The 22,024-nt window shown below is 39.8% G+C and overlaps 1 protein-coding gene across 1 annotated transcript in view; it reads right to left on the minus strand.

Moving 5' to 3' along the window:
* The window catches only part of LOC145409023 (putative neural-cadherin 2), a 532,112-nt gene that overhangs the window by 379,596 nt on the left and 130,492 nt on the right, over positions 1 to 22,024 (minus strand). Inside the window, exon 4 of the mRNA XM_080279591.1 lies at positions 14,654 to 14,818. Within this exon, the coding sequence (XP_080135717.1) occupies positions 14,654 to 14,818 (165 nt within the window). The remainder of the gene's footprint in view (positions 1 to 14,653; positions 14,819 to 22,024) is intronic.

Raw genomic sequence — 22,024 nt, forward strand, 5'->3', positions numbered from 1 at the left:
TCAAGCAGTACATACAGAACATGATAATGGTAATATTAAGGAATATATATATATATATATATATATATATATATATATATATATATATATATATATATATATATCTATGCATGATATGCACATAGGAACTATGGTAATTTCATCTATGAAAATGAATTGTAATAATAATAGCACATTCTAGCTCAGTCGGCGTCCTTAAAAATTATATCACCACTCCATAAGTGAAGTCCATCCTGCTGGAACATTATTAACGAAACTTTTCCAATTAACTGCATTGTAGTGATGAACGAGAAAATTACACACAACAGCCGGTTACACAGGAACTGTAATAGTAATGTCTCATAACCACTAAATAATGTTCACACTGTTAATTAGGTGTCCCCGTGTTTTCAGACAAATGAGCACTGCATAATATGGGTTCTTTGATATGTGTTCTTTATTTTTGTCATTATATCATTTCATTTTTTTTTTATCATTATATTAATTAATTTTTCTATTTATCATTATATCACTTTGTTTCCTTCACCTGACACAATTTTCTCCTTTTCAGTATTAGGTTACAAGTTCTTTTCACTTCAAATATTCACATCAAGTGTTGCTAGGTACGACCATTTTCAACGTCCTCTGGCTATTGTACTAGTCTCGTCGCAAACCTAACTTCATGTAGTCTTTTCTGCATTTGTCTAACACATCAGTGAAACTACTCACAGTAATATGAAATACTAACAAAGAAACAACCATATTAATAGGTTAAAGAATTTCACATGTGTGAGAGCAAACAGGATAATGACGATGAGTAGGGTAGGAAGCGACAGGGACAGACGTAATAGCACAATTCCAATCATTTGCAGGAATTAAATAGACACTGAGGTTGCATGATGAGGCGACGTGGAGGCGATTTGTTTGTGGCCACCCCTAATGGGAGTGACGTTTGGCAATAGATAAAGAAAAATAGGACCAAGAGACATAATGACACAATAAGAATCATTAGCTTGAAATTACATTAAGTGTCACAGCTAGGTAGAGGGAAAGAAGGTAGTCAGGAGAGATAAGAATGACTGCAAAACGAACAGGAATATGATAGTATCGAAAAGAAAAAAGTTGCTTCTACTACAGGATAATAAACTCTTGGGAGGAAAAAATACGAAATAGAATTAAGATTAAAGTGAAAGTGACCCCATTGAAAAATCAGGTAAGATTCGACGTTGGGACAAGGTCTATGGTAACATGACAACTGATAATTTCCTTACTTGCAACATCAGTTGTTGGAGAGTTATATACACTATTTCTGAGATAACAATGACCTGCTAATTGTCTTAAGACATTCAGAAATTGTATAACTGCATTCCTATTACACTCATATATGTAGCTATACTACCTAGTAACAGAGGGGCTTATAATGTTTGTAACAATATTAGCTAGTAACAAAGATGTAATGGAATAATGCTGCCTAGTTACATGCATGTAATAACGTATGGAATAAGGCTATTTATTATCCAAAGATGGACCATGAACAGCTACAGCTAATCAAGGTTGTCTAAACTCTGCACAATGTCCCACTTGTAGAATGCTAAATTAAGGGCCAGGTAAAACAGATGATCAAGAAGAGAACAGGGCTGTGAATATATGACACCAATGATGTTACTGGGGGTAATGTACAAGAAACTGGAGATCTGTGGACAGAACGTAACTTTGAACGATGGTTATTGAGAGCTAAGTCTACTACTACCAAGTCGGTTCACTTCCTTCTAAAACGGCTCCAAGCTCGAGCAGGGGGTGGAGCATCGGAATGACGTCAACTGGCTCTGGCACGAAACACCAGCTCAGTTAACTCCTGACCATGCTGGGAGGTGGATGTTTGTTCCACTACTCAGACCATGACACATTTTTTTTTTTTTTCCGTCGGTGAAGTGAGGGAAGGGACTGAAATGTGTGAGGGAGGGTGTGGGGGTGTGATGGAAGGTGTAGGGGTGTGAGGGAAGCACTTCTTCCCCTGCTTCGTTTTCCCTTGTTATAAATGTTTAATTTGAGTCTGCGGTTTTATACATTTTCTGTTACTTAAGCCAACTGACGTCACACACAAGCCACGCCTCCCTGCGCCCTGCTGGAAAGTGAACCGAATTGGTATTAGTAGACTTAGATTGAGAGAACAGGAAGATTGTAGTGCCTCAGAATGAGAAGGAGAATTTGAAGGAGTGCCAGAAAAAGGAATGGGAGCAGATGGACTGTTTTCGGCTTGAGAAGAAGATGGAGCATTTCCGAGTGACTCTTGCAACACTATGCCCCTCAAGGCATGCTTAAATTCATCTGCATGCACCCATTTGGCATGACCGTTAGATAGATCCTTTATTTCAAATTTGTTGCCCCAGCAAGAAACGACATGGAATGGACCCAGGCAATAACCGTCAAGTTTTGATGCACACTAGTGGTCCAGGGCAAAAACTAAGTCACCTAGCCTACTGTACTTGGATGGTATTATCTGAGGCAGCTGCGTGTTGCTTACGTACCATTTCTGCATTTGAGAGGGCCAAATTATCCTGAATGTACTTATTAACTTAACATGCAGTGGAGCCAGTACTACGAATCGGGAGAAATTATCAACTATCACTAATAAAGAAGCAAAGCCAGATTCTGTAAGTAGTCATTTCAGATCAAGGGAGACAGCTTGCCAAGGCCTCAATGGTACAGGGTATTGCATTATAGGTGGTGGTTGACCAGTATATCCTTTCCTGCGAGCACAAGATAAGCATGCATCACAATGAGCTTCATACGAGTGGTAGTGTTTGAACTTATAACTATAAGTTATAAGTTGAATACTAGTGTAAGATGAAACAAATGATATCGCAATAACACTCACTGTGTAAGTACGCGATAATAAGATGCTCAGTAGAATCGTAAGGTCTGAAATTATGTGATATCAATTATATCAAGTGTAAACATGTGCAATGTTAGTGGAGAATTACTATATAAGTACAAAAATAGGTTGTAAGTTGAAATAGTAGTCATAGCGACTTCACCGTCTGTGTTATTATGCGCTATTATTACGCTAAATATTTATGTAAGGCCTGAAACTATCTCAAAACAGTTCTCTAAAGTTGAAAAGTGTATAATGTTATTAGGAAAGTATTATGTAAGTAGAAAAAACACAATACGAGTTGAAACAACAGTCACAGCGAGTTCACTCACTACGTACATAAGCGCTAACATTACGCTAAATGTTATCGAAAGGCCTGTGAATACGTAAAAACAGTTCAATAAAATGTAAAATGGTATAATGTTATTGTAGATGTATTATGTAAGTAGAAAAAATGATATGTATCATGATTCTGGAAAGTTAGCGATTCATCATGACCAGTCTGCCCGATTTTGCTCGTTTCGCACGATGGTACAATGCTTATTTCAGCTCTATTTTTGTATAAAATCCAATCTACTCTTTTATCACATGTTTTTGTGTTTGTAATAAATACATATCTACTTACTTTCATTGGTTTCCCAGACTTATAATACCATAGAAAACGTTAGAGGCTCAGACCACCTACAGAGAACACGGTGCCAGGTGTGACCAAGGCATACCTGTTTAGGGCAATTATGGACCCCGGGGAACAATTTCTTCGTGACTGACCATTGTTTCTGACCAAAAGCGAAAGTTTTAGCAAAAAAAATTTGGGTCCAAAAATGGTCGGGATTGGGGGGTACCAGTGGTGAGAAAGTCGTCGGAACGGGGCGGGTTAATGAATTAAAAGATAAACTTATATGTGCACCTTAATCGGCCTATACTAACTTTACAAAACCATTCATAATTTGCACAGATGCCTCCCTCAAAGGTTTAGGTGCTGTATTGATGGAAAACGATAAACGAGGTAAATACCAACCCATTGCTTTTGCCAGTAGACAAATCAGAGGAGCAGAGAAAAATTACAGTACAACAGACTTAGAAGCCCTAGCGGTATTATTTGCTCCACAGAAATTTCATGACCTCGTGTACAGATACGAAATTCACCTATACACAGACCACAAGCCTCTCGTGGGCATGTTCCAAGAAAAACTCCCCTCTGGGAGGAGAGCAGGATGGAAATGTAAAATCCAGGATTAGAATGTAAATATTCACTATATAAACGGTAATGTAACTGTGGCAGCAGATGCCTTACCACGAAATACATTAGCCAGATGTCACTACAATAAGTCCACGTGAATCACTCTCCAACAATAATGAAACGATCCCCACAAATCAAGAAATCTCACAGGCACAAAGACAGGACCCAGTATGGTCTAAAGTAATATATCATCTCGAGTCAGGCGATGATGTACCATTACCCAAGTTACAGGTACCACTTAAACAATTCACAATGATAAACAATGCCTTATATAGGGTAAATCCAGGACAAACAAATCATAGGAAAAATATTAGGCAGTTAGTTATTCCTAGTACAGTGATACCCAACATTTTAAGGGTAATACAGGATAGTCCACATGCAGGGTATCCTGGCAAGGACAGGACAGTCAGACAGGCCCGGATGTCATATTATTGGCCAGCGTTACGCAAAGACATACATAATCACATAGACGGATGCGAGTCATGTGCGAAACATAAAGGTTACACGCTATCACCTGCACCTACAGGACAATATCCTGTACCTAGACAACCGTGGGACACTGTCGCGGTTGATTTACTTAAATTACCCTTAACTACCAATCACAATCAATATCATTTTGTTGCAACTGATCATTTCTCACGATATGTCATCTTGGTTCCAATTAAGGATAAAACAGCAGAAACAGTCGCACGGGTATTCGTTGATAATGTGATCTGTAGGTTCACCACACCAAAGGTGCTAATAAGCGACAACGGTGGTGAATTTAACTCTGAAATTTGTCAAGAAATATGTAAACAGTACAATATAAAGAAGGTTAATATCTTGGCCTGCCATTCAGCTTTCAATGGATTGGTGGAAAGGCAGAATAAAAAAAATATATATTAGATGTACTCTGGCACATTCTCAATGAAAATTACGCAAACTGGGATGACTGGATCCCCAGAGCTGAAGAATCACTCAAATGTGCAATTATTAAATCAATAGAAGACACACCTCATTTCATCATTTACGGGTCAGACAAATGTCTCCCTTACGAGACGTTAGGAGGCGACCAAATTCCCTTATATAATTATGACGATTATCCTAAACTTCGCTTACGTGAATTTCAAGAAATACAGAAAGGTAGTGAAACAGCGATATCCAAGGAAGAAGTGACAGAATCATTTAATAAGAAGGCAAAAGAATCAAATATCAGCACAGGTGATATTGTCTATAGCCTCACTCACACTAGAAACAACAAACTGACACCGAAATTTGAAGGCCCATACAGGGTAATCAAGAGAAGAGACAATAAGGTAGTGATTAAGTCACTATCGAGTGACGAAGAAAAAGAAACACATATTGATCACTTAAAAAGGGTCTCAAGAAATTTAGCTTGCAACTAAAAAACACCAGACACGACCGAAAACCGTAGTACACACAGTGAAAATAAGCCTGACGCAATTAACGCATATCGGAATAAATTGCGGTCGCATACCAAACAAACATAGGTGCAACCAATACAGCTCTTACCATAACAAGGCATTTACATGACTTAGGAATCGATTTAGACTCCTTTTATAGGTAGGAGGATTAAACAGGTCAAGATATCTGTATTATTCATGATCACTATCATCACCTTTAGCATAACTTGCCAACAACAGTGGATTAGATATCTAATACAATTGTTCTTTCGGTAGGTAAAGATGAGGCGAATAATTTCATGGATCATGTTCCTGTTGATATCAAGAGGATCACCTCATTACATCCTCAACATGTAGTCCGACAGGTGTCTGATCTCCCCAACAGCCTCAACGGCAATAGTACAGGACATGATAAGTACCGAAGTTAGTTTGCACGTACTGCAAGACATACCAATAATGTTAAAGAAAATATCAGGACCACTTAGAACTCTGGAAGCGGTATTAAAACACCCTTCTTCACATGATCACCCCACACAGGAAGTAGCAGAATTAATTAAATTATCTGACTGGAAGCTAGAACAGACTAACCACGTAATGATCACCATGATCCAGGACATCCCATCAGCTGGGAGTAACACACTTGAGACAGGAAACGACATCACAAATACACGTAACAGACCCGGTTTGTTCAACCTAGGGGGAGCAATTTTAGGCAACATTTTTGGACTAGCTACAGAAAATGATTTAGAGGAAATAATAACAAATTTAACAAAACAGCACAAATTCTCTCATACCAACATAAGTTGGCTGATACTCAGAACACCTTAATGCTGAAGATTGTAAAGAACCTAAGGAAGGCAGAAGCATCAACTCTAGAAGCTGTGGAGAAAGTAAATGCACTAGAAGGTAACAATACACTATTCCAACACCTCTCTGTGATCACAGAATATACTGACTTAATAATACTTCGGTTAGACTATACTAGAGCTCAGTATTAGGCCTTCATGAAAGGAATTGCTAATGCTGGTAACTGAAGGATCACCATTAATTTACTACCCATTCACAACCTCCGCCAAATAATTAGTCAAGGCATACATAAGCATGGTTTGAATCCTTTGTATGAAGAAAGAAATCTGATTTTATATTATCCATATTTGGAAGCAACACTCACAACAACATCAATAGTAGTTCATGTACCGTTTGTAACAGATGATTTTTTCACAGTCTGTCAAATATACCCTTTTCCTTCTAAGAAAGATGACTCATTTGTCACCATTAACATCAAAACAGAAGTCATCATGGTCTCCAAGAAACAGGACGCTGTCACTTTCACTAGTGAAACAACAAGTGAACACAAATGTCACACATCCTTACGTGCATTTCATCTTTGTCCTGCGTACATCTTCACGTTTCAGCCAGCTGAGACAGTCCCTTGTGAAATGGCCATCATAAAAGATCATGACATCCCTCATCATTGCGACTTCACATTTGCTCCAGATAAACTCATCCGTCATCAACGCATTGGACATTCACAGTTCCTCTACTTCACTCAAAATACATCAGTTTTTGTGACTTGTCCAGACACACCTCCAGCCCATACATTAGCATCCAGTTTATTCAGCTCACCAGATTACTGTGCAGTCCTGAGACCTACATTATCCACCTTGCCCCCCCCCCAAAAAAAAAAAAAAAAAAAAAAAATATGCCATTCTAAACCACACACAAATATACTTCCAGCCACTACCTAGGATGAACTTAACATGTAAGTGCACACATTAAGTTGACTTTACCCAAGTATGAAACCATGCATCTAATAAATCAGACAATACAGCCTTGGGAAAAGTACAGTATGATTATGTTTAGCCTATTTAATGTATACAGCCCAGCTCCAGTCATCTTCGTAATTTTCTCCATCGTATTTGCTGTGTTAATTTTGGCCATGCACAGAATGCAAGCAAGGATTGTTAACTTGGAATCAGTGTTTAAGAACTGTTCTGTACAAGTAAGACAAACTAAGTAAATATTGTATATATATTTTTATAAAATAACAAAATATGGGTTACACGTAATACAGGCTTACTTTAATTAATTTATCATATCTCATTTATATATGAATATATACAGCAAGTCCTTCTCATATATATTCTATAACTGACTACAGCAGACTTGCCATTGTATTATTTTTAATATTACTATTATAATATACATGCACAATCATATAACTACAGTGACTACATTATCCCAATCATATAACTTTTACAATATTATATATTTCACTTAATTAGCTTATACGTTCATTGTAATGTGTATATAGTATGCATTAATATGTTATGACAATATTTACTGTCGTTCGTACGACAGTGGGCGTGACCGAGCGATATGTAGGCATTATATAGGCTCTAGTATATATCTCATAACACAATGTACAGGATGTTGTGTCTGCTGGGGACATACACAGTTTCTCACTAGGAATGTCAATCCACATAATGTATATCCACAATCTTGTTGTCCCAGACCATCAAGAATTCTTAACATATTTGTATCTCAAACAATCTCTTTGTAGTCCAGACGACCAAGAATTTCGTGACGTATTCAGATACGTGGAGTAACCAGCCCCAGTCGGTTAGTCCACATGAATGGAAGTCTACCAGACACTACAACACACACACACACACACACATCCTCTCCAACCTGTATATAATGTCGGAGAGATTCCCTTTAGATCAGAAAAGGGAGAAAGGGGCTAGAGAGAAGGCCTGACGCTGGGGTCATTAGGCTCCATTACGCTGCAACTCACTATTGTTATAACCGTGCAATAAAAACTCAGTAACCCAAGAGTGCTGTAACTCACCTCATTGACATTACGTCTCACGACTTTATTCTGGCTGTGCTTGACGATCCACAGTCGACTTCCCCATCTCCCTACAAGTACTTACGACTACACTATCGAGACAGTGAGGTAGGTAATGACGAGTTCAATTACGCATCAGTGACACAGGATACCTTATCAGGATGATATATTTCATAATCAGGGAGAGAATCTGAGGAGCACAGTAATGGGATCAGGTATATCAATGACGGAATCAGGCAGGTCAGAGGATCATGAATCGATAGGAAGGATGGTAACTGTATCAACTCGTGACTGAAAAATCAGGTTTACGATACTCGGCAGAAACCGATCTTGAAAGAAATGCCTCCATGTGACAATAACACACTGATATCCTCGTCTACTATTGTCATAGTACCCAATAAAACGTTAGCAGGACAGCTGATCCAAGAAGTGGCATGGAACCCAGCAATGAATGGATTTGCCAAATCATGTAGAGAAATATGAAGTTGAATCTTGCCCTTGACATCTAGCTCTGATCCATCTACTCTACAAAGACAATGATGAATGGCTCAAGAAACCAAACATGCTTGGAATTGTGACTTTTAGTCCTGCTATCGCCTCCTCAGTCACCAAGTTGACAAACGAACCTGAATCCATAAAGGAGAAATCTATTTGACAACATTTTCCAAGCACAACTACTCCTAAAGAACCTATTACACGGGCACAAGACAGAGGCAATTCATGGTGTTTGGCAACTGCTACATAGTGTTCATTAGCTGCTTCTGTGGATAGGTTGGAATGCCGCACTTGATATCTCCCGAACACTGTCGCTCCAAATAGCGACACTCATCAGTAGTATGGCATGTGGATCTTTTGTGGTATTTATAAAGTTCATGGCCGGACCACGAAGGTGGATGCCGTCGCCGGTCATAGTATCTACAGTATAACATCCATGACCAGACTGCGACCTACGGGACTGTCTGTCCTCATGGTATTTTCCTTGCCTGCGATAACAATTATTTGACCTATGATGTCCAGAGACACCACAATGCCAGCAAACAATAAAGGATTTCATGCCCCGACGTGTTGTCGAATGGTCACACCTACCAGACAGGCGACGTCTCCAGGCAGGTGTAGACAATCTACATCACGAGTGAGAGCGAGTATTAGAAGAGACACCGTTGATGGATGAACATGAATGAACAGGGGAATGCACAGCCGCGCCAGACATCGTTGTTTGTATACGTGGTTGAGACTGCGTGAATGTTGAGGGAGACAATACACAGGATGGAAAATGAAAGACAGAGGGAGAAACTATGGTACAAGTAGTGAGAGGGAGTGATTATGTAAGAGGAACACCTTGGGAAGGAGTAAGAATATCTGTTTTAAAATTACCTGATAGACCCAAGACAGCACTGACTACGATTAGATGTATAAACAGTAGTAGATGTTGGAGTAGTATTAGCAATAGGAATAGTAGTAGCAGCAAGCGTGTCCGAGTATGGTTTTACATAAAAATAACCGCTACGAAGCAGGGTTATGTCACTGTCACCACTGTTATTATCGTCATCATCTCCCCTAGTCGGCCGGCGAGTCTGGGAGAGTTTAACACTTTGGATACTAGGCACATATAATTGGAAAGGCTAAGCCTGAGCAGAGTAGTATATAGCCACATTTATGAAAATGAATTATATAACTGCACATTGTATGAAAGAAAACTTAAAATTTTTTGAATAATGAATAAAGAATGCATGGATGAATGAATAAAAGAATAAATGAATAAGAATGAATGAATGAAAAATGTTTAATGTATGGATGAATGAAGGTAAGATTAAATGAATAAAGAATTAATGAAAACGAATTATACGAAATGAACACTATATGAAAAAAAATAATGATTTTATAATGAATGAATAAAATGGGATGAGAAAAGAGATTAACAAGAAAAATGAAAAATTTATTACAAAATAGAGCATTGAATGAAATCAGAATAATAATATTAATCACAATATTAGAGAAAATGACAGACAATTTCTAGAGAAGGTGAAAGGTGCAGGGCACAGTTAAATAATTATTACAAATGTATTCACTGAAAATGAGACAAGAGGGTTCACTTGGGCGAGTGTTGTTTTGGAGTGAGGTGGGAAGGTAACAGGAAATAATCACAAAAGTATTCACTAACACTGAAACAGTCGGCGGTGTTGGAGGTGTTTTCTTTCTCGAAGTCTGAGGCTGAATGAAAGTGGAGGCTCCTCCCACCAGGGAGAGCAAGTGAGATGACTGGAGACACCGGGATGACGCAAGTCTTGACGTTGACGTATGTGAGTGATGTAGCGTCTCCCATCAGGCAGAGTGGCTGAGTTGACTGGAGAAGGCTAATGACGAAAGTCGTGACATGTAAAGCTGTGGTTGGTCACACACCCTTCGCTGGATGACGTATTTATGACGTGGAGTCTGGGTGTGGTCGGCCGTGAGGGTGTGGCATGCAGTGGGTGGCAACGTAATGCTTGCCTGCATTTAAAGGTGTGAGGGAGTAGGTTGGTGACAGGACTTTTTTCCCATAGAGGCAGAACTTCACCAGGACAGGACCACACCAGGAATGCCAGGACACGTAGACGAGATTCACATGGTGAAGGGGCAAGAAGCGATGGAAATTGTAGTAGCAAATATCAGGAGGCTCCGGAAAGGCAGGCCACACACAGAGGGAGTGAAGGACATGTACTGTAGTCTGAGGCAGAGTACCGGCAGGGCAGAGGTGAATAGGTGTGGGTCAAGAGGCAACTTGCACGGCACAGGGTATGGAAGAAGGTTTTTGCACAATAGAGGGAGTGTTTTGGCGGCAGTTTTATCAAGAATATTTATTGGAGACTTGCACTCTTTTCTTCATCCCACTTCGCTGCCGCCACTTTGAACCAGGTTTAGAGCAAGGGGTAAACTCAAAGTCCGGTGCTACTTGCTAGTTTATTCTTGACTAGATGATCACAGATGTTGTCTGCTCGAGACCTGCTATAGAACTGAGGGTGGTTAGTCGACTCGCTCCTACTTCCTAGCCTTATAGACTATTACTCATCAAATCTCGAGCTCGTCGCCAGCTGATAGTGTACTTTTTATCACATAAGCTACTACTGTTACATCTATAAGTAGAGTTGCACTAATATATACGTTAACTTCAATCTACTCTGTAAGAAAGCATTAAATCATTTGTAACAACTGAACGTTGTGACAATTCCTTTGTAATACTGATCCAGGAAATTTAGTGTTATGTAAGAATGACTTGTATTCTTTACGGCAACTGATCTATCTATTTATCTATTGCCAGACGCCATAATCCCATAAGGGGTGGCCATTTGACTTTAAGTTATTGGTTTTACGGAGAGGGGCACTAAGCCTCCACCAACCCACTTGTTGACACGTAGAGAGCACGTATGGGTTGGTTATATGGTTACCACCCAGCGTTGTAAATGGTTTCTTGGCTTACAGGAAATCATTTGGCTTGTCACTCAATGTAATGCCACCTGTAAAGGAAAGAAGAGGAATAAGAACTGACAGGAAAGATGGGAGATATAGGAAGAGAGGAGTGCAGGCACAGAAAAAAGAATGATAAAGGCTAAGGAAGAAGTAGGCAGCACTACATCAAGTGAGTGGATGATGGTTGCCACCACCTACCACCAAGGGCAACTGATACTTCACTGAATAACACTGCCACTGAAAACATGATTTTTGAGTTTTTAGAAAATTCGTTCAAAAGGAAACTTAATGAACATTCAAAATTTACACAAATGATATAAGTGAATTTTGTTGTATTATGCCTACAAAAAAAAAAAAAATCACCTATGAAATGAACAACTGTTCTGCAAGTCAAACTTAGTTTTTAATGAATTTGTGTTCGACATGCTTTTTCATGCATCCATCGTCTATTTTTTTCTCCTTGCTTTTTTTTCTTTTTCACTCTATCACGAGCATAAGATCTCAGGACTTTGCTGCTCTGTCCCTAAATTTAAGACGGAGACAACTAACCTTACTCACCCCTGAGTGTCATAATGTAAACAGTACTGTACATTCCAACCATCCCTCGGATATATGCCCTTACAGACTCCTTCCACTTGGAGCTCCTTAGCCCACAAGACGACCAGACGTCATTTGTTTATAGTATTACCACCCTATATAATAAATGGTTTCCTGGTTTACAGAAACCATTTGCCTTGTCACTCAGTGTAGAGTTACCCGGAGGCAGCACTCATTGATTGGTACTGAATAGTTAGTGGTAGTGGTAGGTTTGGGCGGCCGCCATCCACTCCACTGTACTTGTTTAACTGATTGATATTTAATTCAAGTTGCCGACAATTTCTAGACAGCAGAAGTTAAGGTAACTGGACTGTAATACTAGTGTGTATTTTAGTACCTGTCTGAGCATCGGCGTTGCATACGTTGACTTCTAATCATGCGGCACAATGCCCCGCCTCAGTGATACTGGGAAAATTTCAGCAAGAAGCTTCGATATATCATTGTTTCCTACCTTCGGAATCAAGGAGATTTTTTTTATGTGGTACAGATGCTTTGTTACTGCAAACAGTATATCTCTCGGTAATCGTAATATGTCCAATTTTATATGCTTCTAATTGTACAAGAGTAACACAGGAAGGGGCATATGAGGCAATAGCAGCCCCTATCAAACAGCACAGAGCACAGCAGCAGAGATTGGAGATATGACCCTCACGAAAAGGCTATAACCTGAGCACGTATTCAAGATGTGCTACACTCAGAGAAAAACAAGGAACATACAAATCACTCAGACAGATAATAGTACATTTATTCATTCTATTTATTGTTGAGTCTAATTATATCAGTGTCATCGCTTATTTCAGAGTAGTCCACTGGACTGAACTGGACAAAAATCACAGTATTGGTTTTCATCTCGTATACGGTGCCACTGAGGACCAGGAACATCACTGACACTCAGTTTCTGTCTAACGTTAAAATCATCAACAATGCAGTCCAACAAGGACTTTGTCAGGCAAAGTCAGCCGTTCCACAGGGCACCACTGTCAGGTACACGTATGTTGTAGGGATTATGTTCCACTCCATAACACATCACTGAAATCCCAAGGTAAGATGCCCTTGACAATACTATTTCCAAGTCAAAGGTGGTAGTCCACAGCAGTAATCTCAAGGTAACCCCCCGCCCCCCCGACACACACGCACATACACTTAGTCCTGTAAATTAACACAGGCTACCCACAACATTTATTTTTTGGAGCTGTCTTTCAGCGTACGTATCTACATCTACATTATCTATCTATATACCTAGGCTGCTTCCCCCAAGGAAAGGGAGGTAGCCGAGACAGGACGACACACTCCCCATTTACTCATCCATTCAAACACATTCATTCGCATCTTAGCCCCAAAGGGGAGAACGGACAGATCCTCACCGCACCACACCGCACAAGGGTCAACTGCGCAATGCAATCAGTGACATCCGCAGCAGGGCCCGACAGCAGAACTGGTTTACCCCTGCCACATCATAACAGACCCATCCCCTTACCCGCACCTGACCTGACTAGCTGATCAGACTAAATGCGGGAGAATATCCCCTCAGGGCTGCGTCATCACTTATTCATTCACAATTTCTCTCCATTTATTTCTGTCACGCACAGCCACTCTTCCTTGCTCAACAGACATCCCTCTCGCATCCAGCGCTCTCTTCACAATGTCCATCCATCCTATTCGTGGTCTTCCTCTCAGCCTTACACCTCTCACATCAGATCTAGTTATCTTTTTCACCAATCGCTCATTATCCATTCTCTCCATATGCCCAAACCATTGCAACACCCTCTGCTCAACTCTACCATCCATCTCCCGAAAACTCCAGTTCTTCTTCGCACTTCATCATTTCGCACCCGATCCATACGCGTCACTCCACACATACTCCTCAGACACCTCATCTCCATTACATTCAAACTTTTCCTCTCTGCTACACCCATATTCCATGTTTCAGCCCCATATAATGCAGTCGGTACCACAACACCCTCATACAGCCTTCTCTTTACATCCATTCTAAGCGAACGACATTTAAACACTTTTTTCATACACTTTTTTCATACCTTTCTTATGCATTTGTATGTCCTACAGCACTTCATGTGTGTATTCGATAAAGTAAATTGTGAACTCATGTGTAGCTAGGAACAAAAAAATGCGTTATTTTTTCTCGTATATATTATCCACCTTTTTGCAAATTCTACACTAAAGCAATATATTTGTTACCTCTTCATTATTACTCAAGCCTAAAAGTTAGTGTATATAAAAATTCACTTTCCCTCGTCCCTCACCTTGGCTATGGTGGCTGGAAGGTCCCTGTCGTCCTCCTCTATGACGGTGATCTTGAGGTCTGGGTGGATGAAGTAGGGAGGGTTGTCATTGACGTCCCTCACCCGCACCTGCACTATGGCACGAACACTGGATCCCCCAGCCTCCGCCACCACCACCACTGAATGCTGCACCAACACAACACATCACAAATAATATAATACTCAACAAGTAATGGTCGTCCCATGATCACAATAAAGACAATGTTACAGCAAACACAGCACAGATATTAGCCACAATGATATGGCCATACCTACTTTTAATATATATATATATATATATATATATATATATATATATATATATATATATATATATATATATATATATATATATATATATCCTAATGAAGCAAATTTACCTGTATACTGTATGCAAGTAATTTTTGTGGGTATCTACTTTTTAAAAAGGAGATATTTCTTTCATTACTTTAAATGTAATTTTGAATTTTTTTTAGTCTAATACATATCAAATGCAAGAAAAATTAATTGGCTGTACTGAATAATGAGTCTGACTATTGTAATTGACCAATTGCATAGCACAGAACAGGGGAAACATTGATGCTGACCAATTACACCTAGTTCTTCATGCCTGGGGCAATCATGTGCGTTTCTTCATGTGTTTTCGGATAGGCCGCAGGGCTTCCTTCACTCTGCATCAGCGCCACCATGTCTGTCTTGATTAATCATCATCATCATCTTCATCATTCCGACCTCCATTTCTCACTATGTAAGGTCCAGAAAGCAAGACAAGATAACACCAATATAATGAGAACTAATCAACAATACCTCTGGTGAAATGGGCCACACCCATTCACCTTCCACTCATGCCCCCGGAATGCTGATATCACTTCACAGGCTGACGATCGGCACAATTTTTCTTTGTAAGATGCGGTTCACATTACCTACAGATATAGTCAATCCCACAGCCAACTCACCCCCTTGTAAATTCGATCTCTTCATCGGCCTCCATACCTTTCTTTCTCATACACTCATTCACAGCATCTATCCACCTTCATCATGGCACTGCACGACTCCATCTACCTTTAAACTGCTTTATAAGTACCTTTTGCAATACTATGTTTATGTCCTCTCTCAGTCTACCACACGAACTACAGTCTTACTGTCAACTGACTTCCTTACTTCGTATCTTGCACTAATTTCACCAGTAAAGTGCGCTTTGTGAACGCAGAACGAGAGAGCGGGCGCCATTTATCACAATTTCCCTTTGGTATATTAATCGCAAGATAAAAATAAGAAACAGGGCGTTTACCCTGGATGATTTCTCCATGGTTGGTTTTCGGCTATATGTTAAATTTAGATTCGCTCATTGTGTATTAGGGAGCACATATTATGAAGCGAGGAAAACCATTCATTAATAGCTCAAGGCTTGTTTGAGCAACATTGGTTCCAGTGGTACTCTAGGGCTGGTGTAAAAGCAAGGCGCCGTAACATTCCTCACATGCACAACGTTAACCTCTATGGTCTCTGCTGGCAACCTGCCGTGTCGTCGAAACTGAAATGATAAAGACTTGGTTATTGATGAGATGATCAAAGCCAGAAATGGGGTGTTTTACCTAGAATCTAGGTCCTAGATGATTTCACCATCAAAACATAGCAAAAACATTAATGTAAATTTATAGGCGGAAACTCCGATTTTCAATTCCAAGAGCTGATGCCAAAGAAAGAAAGTTTTACGACGGAAAATCTTTAATATTTGATTTCGTAATTGAGACGTTCACTGATTAGAGTCGAACACTGTCTTGGAAAATTCGAGATTCCAAGGGGGTCCTATGCCTTTATGGGTGAATTTTTTGTTGATAATAAGATTTATTTAATGATTGTATCACATGCAGAAGGAGTTTCTACTCTACTTCACATGGGAGTAAAGTTATTAGCGTCTGTTTAACGTGACGGTCCGGTCGGGTCGAGCCGAGCCTCTCATATCAAAACTTACTGAGAGTAAACATTGCTAGTTCGCTCGTAATTATATTGTATCTAGTTTGTTCTAATTTAAGCACGTCACATACACTGTTTAACAGTTTCATTTCCATTGCTCTTACTGTTGATTTTCTGTTTTCCTCCCACATCAAAATATCACACACATCAATATGGGCACTGAAACTCTTTTATGCAATCTCTTTGCCGCCTCCCTACTGATACCTCTGATTTAATACCACATCCTTTAAAGTACCAGTCACTTCGTCCTTGTGTTTCACAACTTTTCACTTTCGACGCATAATTTCCACTCATCAGTTATTTCACCTAGACACGTAAACGCCTTCATCAATTCATATTCCTCTCAATTCATCATCATTTCAGAGTAAGTCACCGCCTCTCTGTTCAACCATCACTTTTCTCCTAGCATTTACTTTTAAATCATAATGTTCGCTGACATCTGCAAAACGCTGCAACATTCGGCAGACGTTTGTTATCACCAAATAACACTCATCTGCATACATCAGATATATGATTATACATTCTTTACAACTCATAATAACCTCTCTCTCTCTCTCTCTCTCTCTCTCTCTCTGTCTCTCTCTCACACACACACATCTGAGTTTTATCTTCATATTCAGTATACATTGATAAAATACACACACACACACACACACACACACACACATATATATATATATATATATATATATATATATATATATATATATATATATATATATATATATATATATATATATATATATATATATATATATATATTCCATCTAGAGGTCTGGGGTTCGATTCAGGAGCGTAAAAAAAACATTTGTACACACGCATGTAATGTGTGTCCCTCAAACATAATAAAGACGCTCGTGTTATGTCTGGGGTAAATTAAAACTGCTCTGTCACTTGACGAGTTGCGTGGGGCTGAGCAATAATCCTAATCTGTTGTGATTGAAAATTATCCTTCCATAAAAGATTTACCTGGTTCGTCAAAAAGTTCAGGTGGCTCAGCTTTTATCACACCGTGGTGTAATGGCATCAGTGCCTGAGTTCTGTCTAGAGGTCTGGGGTCCGATTCCCGGTCAGGAGCGTAAGAGAGAGAGAGAGAGAACACATGTACACACGTGCGTAATGTGTCTCATATATATATATATATATATATATATATATATATAGTATAGATAGATAGATATAGATAGAAAGATAAAAAGATAGATATAGATATAGATATATTGTATATGTAGGTAGATAGATATTGAACAGCCATGTGGATATAACACATCTGGCCCTACTCCTGCTGTAATCTTGAACCACGTAAATTCCCACCTACCCCCGTACATGTAGAGGTGTATTGTATGAAGGATGACTACTGGGCCTTGAGAGCAGGCTGTGGAGCCTATGCCCAGAGTCAGACACACACACACACACACACACACACACACACACACACACACACACACACACACACACACACACAAAATTCACTACCCTCAAAATTATAAACTCTGAAGAAATTGCATTTAATAAAAAATATATACCTTACAGTTCTTTTCACACTCTCCACTGTCCGTGTCATTGCAAATATTTGATTCAAACATCCTCTGCCACTTCTAAGGCCACCGTTTTTGCAACTCACCAGACATTCTAATTCATTCTGTATCTTCTGAAGACAGTCATTCTATTTACCTTCTTACAACCCTCAGCAGCCTTATACCGAGACAAATGTTCATTTTACTCTGATCGTTTTTGTTTGTGTAAAAAACATTATCGAATCATTCTTCCACTTTATTCATATTATAGTACTCACCCAAGCTTTCTCACATCGTTTCAGCTAACACTTAAATGCACTCTGTTTCACCTAACTTTACATTGCACGTATCAACATCTCATGTCTTCCCATTTCTCGATCGCTTCACGATATTTTTGGCTCCTACCAATGTCACACTGACAGCACCAGATAATTAACAAGAGGGAACTGTCACAGAGTGCAATACAAGCCCCACCAGTTGAATTGAAGATCGAACATTTTGCGTTGTGACCTTGACATTCTGCCGATTGCACTCAAAGTTAACTTACTTCATTCTTGCCCGATCCTTAACTTTTACACAAAACTTGGATCAGTGTGGATAAACGATATTTGAGTTACCCATGCCCGGTTGACCTTGGCATTTAAACGGGTATTCTCAAAAATCAAATCCATTTGGCCTTGTCCTATCCTGCACCCTTTCAAAAACTTTGGTTTATATCGGACAAAAAGCTTAAGATGGCTTTGCCTTGATACTGACCTTTAACCTATTGTTCTAAAAAAAAAATAACTGCAATCCCCTTAGCTGATTTTTTCAATACTTCTACTAAGTTTGATTCAGATAATATCAAAACCGATTTTGTTATTTTGCTCACACCACATAATTATAGTAATCAAAATTTGACCTTGCTCTTTGACCTTGGCCTCTGAGTGACTGTTCAAAACATCGAGTTACGTCTTTCTTTCTTTTCGGTAAAAAAATGTTAAAGTTGACTTTTGCTAGGTCAAACTCTGACCTAGCCCTGTGATCATGGCATTTGAATTATGTTTCTAAACAATAGGTGTACTCCTTGACTATCCTTCAACCCTTCCACCAGTATTGGTAAAAAAAATTAGCTTTACACACACACACACACACACACACACACACACACACACACACACACACACACAACGATAACTCGATACTTCATTTCTTTTACCTGAGTACCTGAGGTGAGCGAAGTGAGCGCAAGAATTATCGTGGCATAAGTATATGGAGTTTTGTAGGGACGGTATATGGAAGAATTATAAGAGGGAAATTAAGAGAGATATCAGAAGCCCTAGTAAGTGTCGAACAAGGTGGCTTTAGGAGAGGCAGAGGATTTGTGGATCAAATATTTGCAGTGAGACAGATCGTGAAGAAGGTGCGTGAGAAGAACAATAAGGTGTTTGTGGCATGTATGGGTCTGGAAAAAGCATAAGACAAAGTAGACAGAGGAGGATTGTGTAAGGTTTTGCCTACGTACGGTGTAGATGGTAAGCTGCTAGGAGCCGTCAAAAGTTTTTGTGATGGTAGTGAGGCATGTGCAAGGGTCTAAGTGAATGGTTCGCGACCGGTATGGGAGGGCGACAAGGTTATGTGATGTCCCCATGGATGTTCAATAGATATGTGGATGGAGTGGTGAGAGACGTAGAAATACGAGTAATGGAGAGAGGGATGGCGTTGGTAATGCATGGTGATGGATGAAATATCTCAAATTTGTTGTATGCTGATCATGCATTGCTATTTGCAAATATCGGACAAGAGCTTGGTGGACTAGTGCAGAGTTTTGTAGGTGTCTGGGAGCGTTGTGCCTAGAGAGTAAATATGGAAAAGAGTAAAGTCATGGTACTTGAGAAAGAAGGTGCCTCCCGCTGTGATGTTACAGTGAATGGAGAGAGGCGGGAATTGGTGAGAGAGCTCAAATACCTGGGTACATTGATATAAAAGAGAGGAAAACGTGCAAAAGAAGTGAAAAGTAGAGTGACACAAGGAAGGAAAGTAGCTGGTGCTATGAAAGCCTTGATAAGAAACAGAGGCTTGAGTGTTGCAGCTGCACGAGGCTTGCATGAAGAAGTGTTAGTGCCAACTTTATCATAAGGTTGTGAGACTATGGTGTGGCATGGAAATGAAAAGTCAAGAGAAAGAGCTAGGACTACTGAGGTATGTACGTTGAGTACAAAGAGTGGATAGGATACGGAATAAAGTGATATGTGAAAGATGAGGAATGAGGAAGACTGTGGACACCAGAATCGAAGAGAGTGTACTGATATGATTTGGTCATGTGGAGAGAGTGGATGACAACAGAGTGGTGAAAAGGTATATCTGAGCGAATTTGAAGGAAGAAAGAGGTGTGGTAGGCCATGAAGAAGGTGGAGGGATCATGTGGATGAGTGTGTGAGGAAGAGAGGTATGGAAGTAGTTGAGGATAAGGGACTGACAAGAGACCGAGCTGGATGGATGAATGCTGTGCAAAGAAGCGCACAACCAGGGATTTGGCACCCCTTTCTAACGTGACAACGTTCGGATTGACTTTTATCAGGCAGGTATATGTGAAGCAGAGGTGGGTACTTCTGACAACTGTTTTTATCCATCTATCTGTCCATACATACAATCATACATACATACATACATACAGAGAGAGAGAGAGAGAGAGAGAGAGAGAGAGAGAGAAAGCATGGTTAGTTTAATAAAGAACTGCTTATTAGCATTTATTATTTTTTACGTCGAAATGAGAGTCATAGTGGCTTAGTGGTTACCTCACTCGCTGTCCAGTCAGCGTTTGCTAACGACGCTACTTCCCAAATATCACATCATCACTCAAACACCACTAACCCCACCACCTACTCTTTTTATCCATGTATATCCACCTCGCCACCAGTACCTCCCAGGCATACCCATAATCCCCATCTAAACACCATTATCACAACCACCAAGACGCCATCACCTCCACTTTGACAGTCACTATTAGAACCAAACATCAGTACCAATGCACACAACCATTCTTCCACTTTCAATACTCCAACACGATCAGCACCAGCCAGATACGATTGTCACCAGCAGACATTAACAACACCTAACAACTATCAGCACTCCTTGGCTTGGGAATCTGCTCTCTCTATGTGGGCCCAACTTCATTCAGAATATTTTCCTGTAAATGAGTAGTGTTATTCTCTTCACTACAAATAAACTGCAGTACAACTGGTGAAGGTTTGAATCCATAATATACATTGTGATATAACTCAGGTTTATCATTCTTAGCGGCTTAATATCGTGTGGCTTTATCTGGCATGATGTACTGGAGTTGTGCCGACCGTGAAACGATGTATTGTATCAGTAGTGACCATCTCAGACTCCATTGACACTCTCATCTGAATAAAACCATCTGCCGTTATCCGCAGTACAATACTACAGTTCTCCCTGCCATGAGAGACTTGGCGTGTCCGTCCTGCTTGTCATTTCTTCCTTGTGTAAGATGTTTCATAAAGTGCATTTGTGCAGAAGGTTATGTGTGTGAGGAGAAGTTTTTGTGTGTAAGGTGGAGTAAGGATTCTGAGAAATTGAGTGATGGGCCACAAATTAACTCACTCATTTCACCGGCCATGCTGCTGTCATGCTTTTCTCTATTCTTGCTTCCTAAGCTGTACTTTGTCCCATCTTTTAGTGGGAAAACAGGTCGGGATGATGATGATGATGATGATGATGATGATGATGATGATGATGATGATCATGATGATCTTGATCATGATTGTGATGATAATGGTGATGATGATGATGGTGACGATGGTGGTGGTAAACATGGTGGTGCTGACGATGATGGTGGTAATGATGATGGTGGGGG

The sequence above is a fragment of the Coenobita brevimanus genome, chromosome 79 (genome assembly GCF_032717465.1).
Source record: "Coenobita brevimanus isolate Jiangsu-jjx chromosome 79, ASM3271746v2, whole genome shotgun sequence".
NCBI classification, from domain to species: Eukaryota; Metazoa; Arthropoda; class Malacostraca; order Decapoda; family Coenobitidae; genus Coenobita; species Coenobita brevimanus.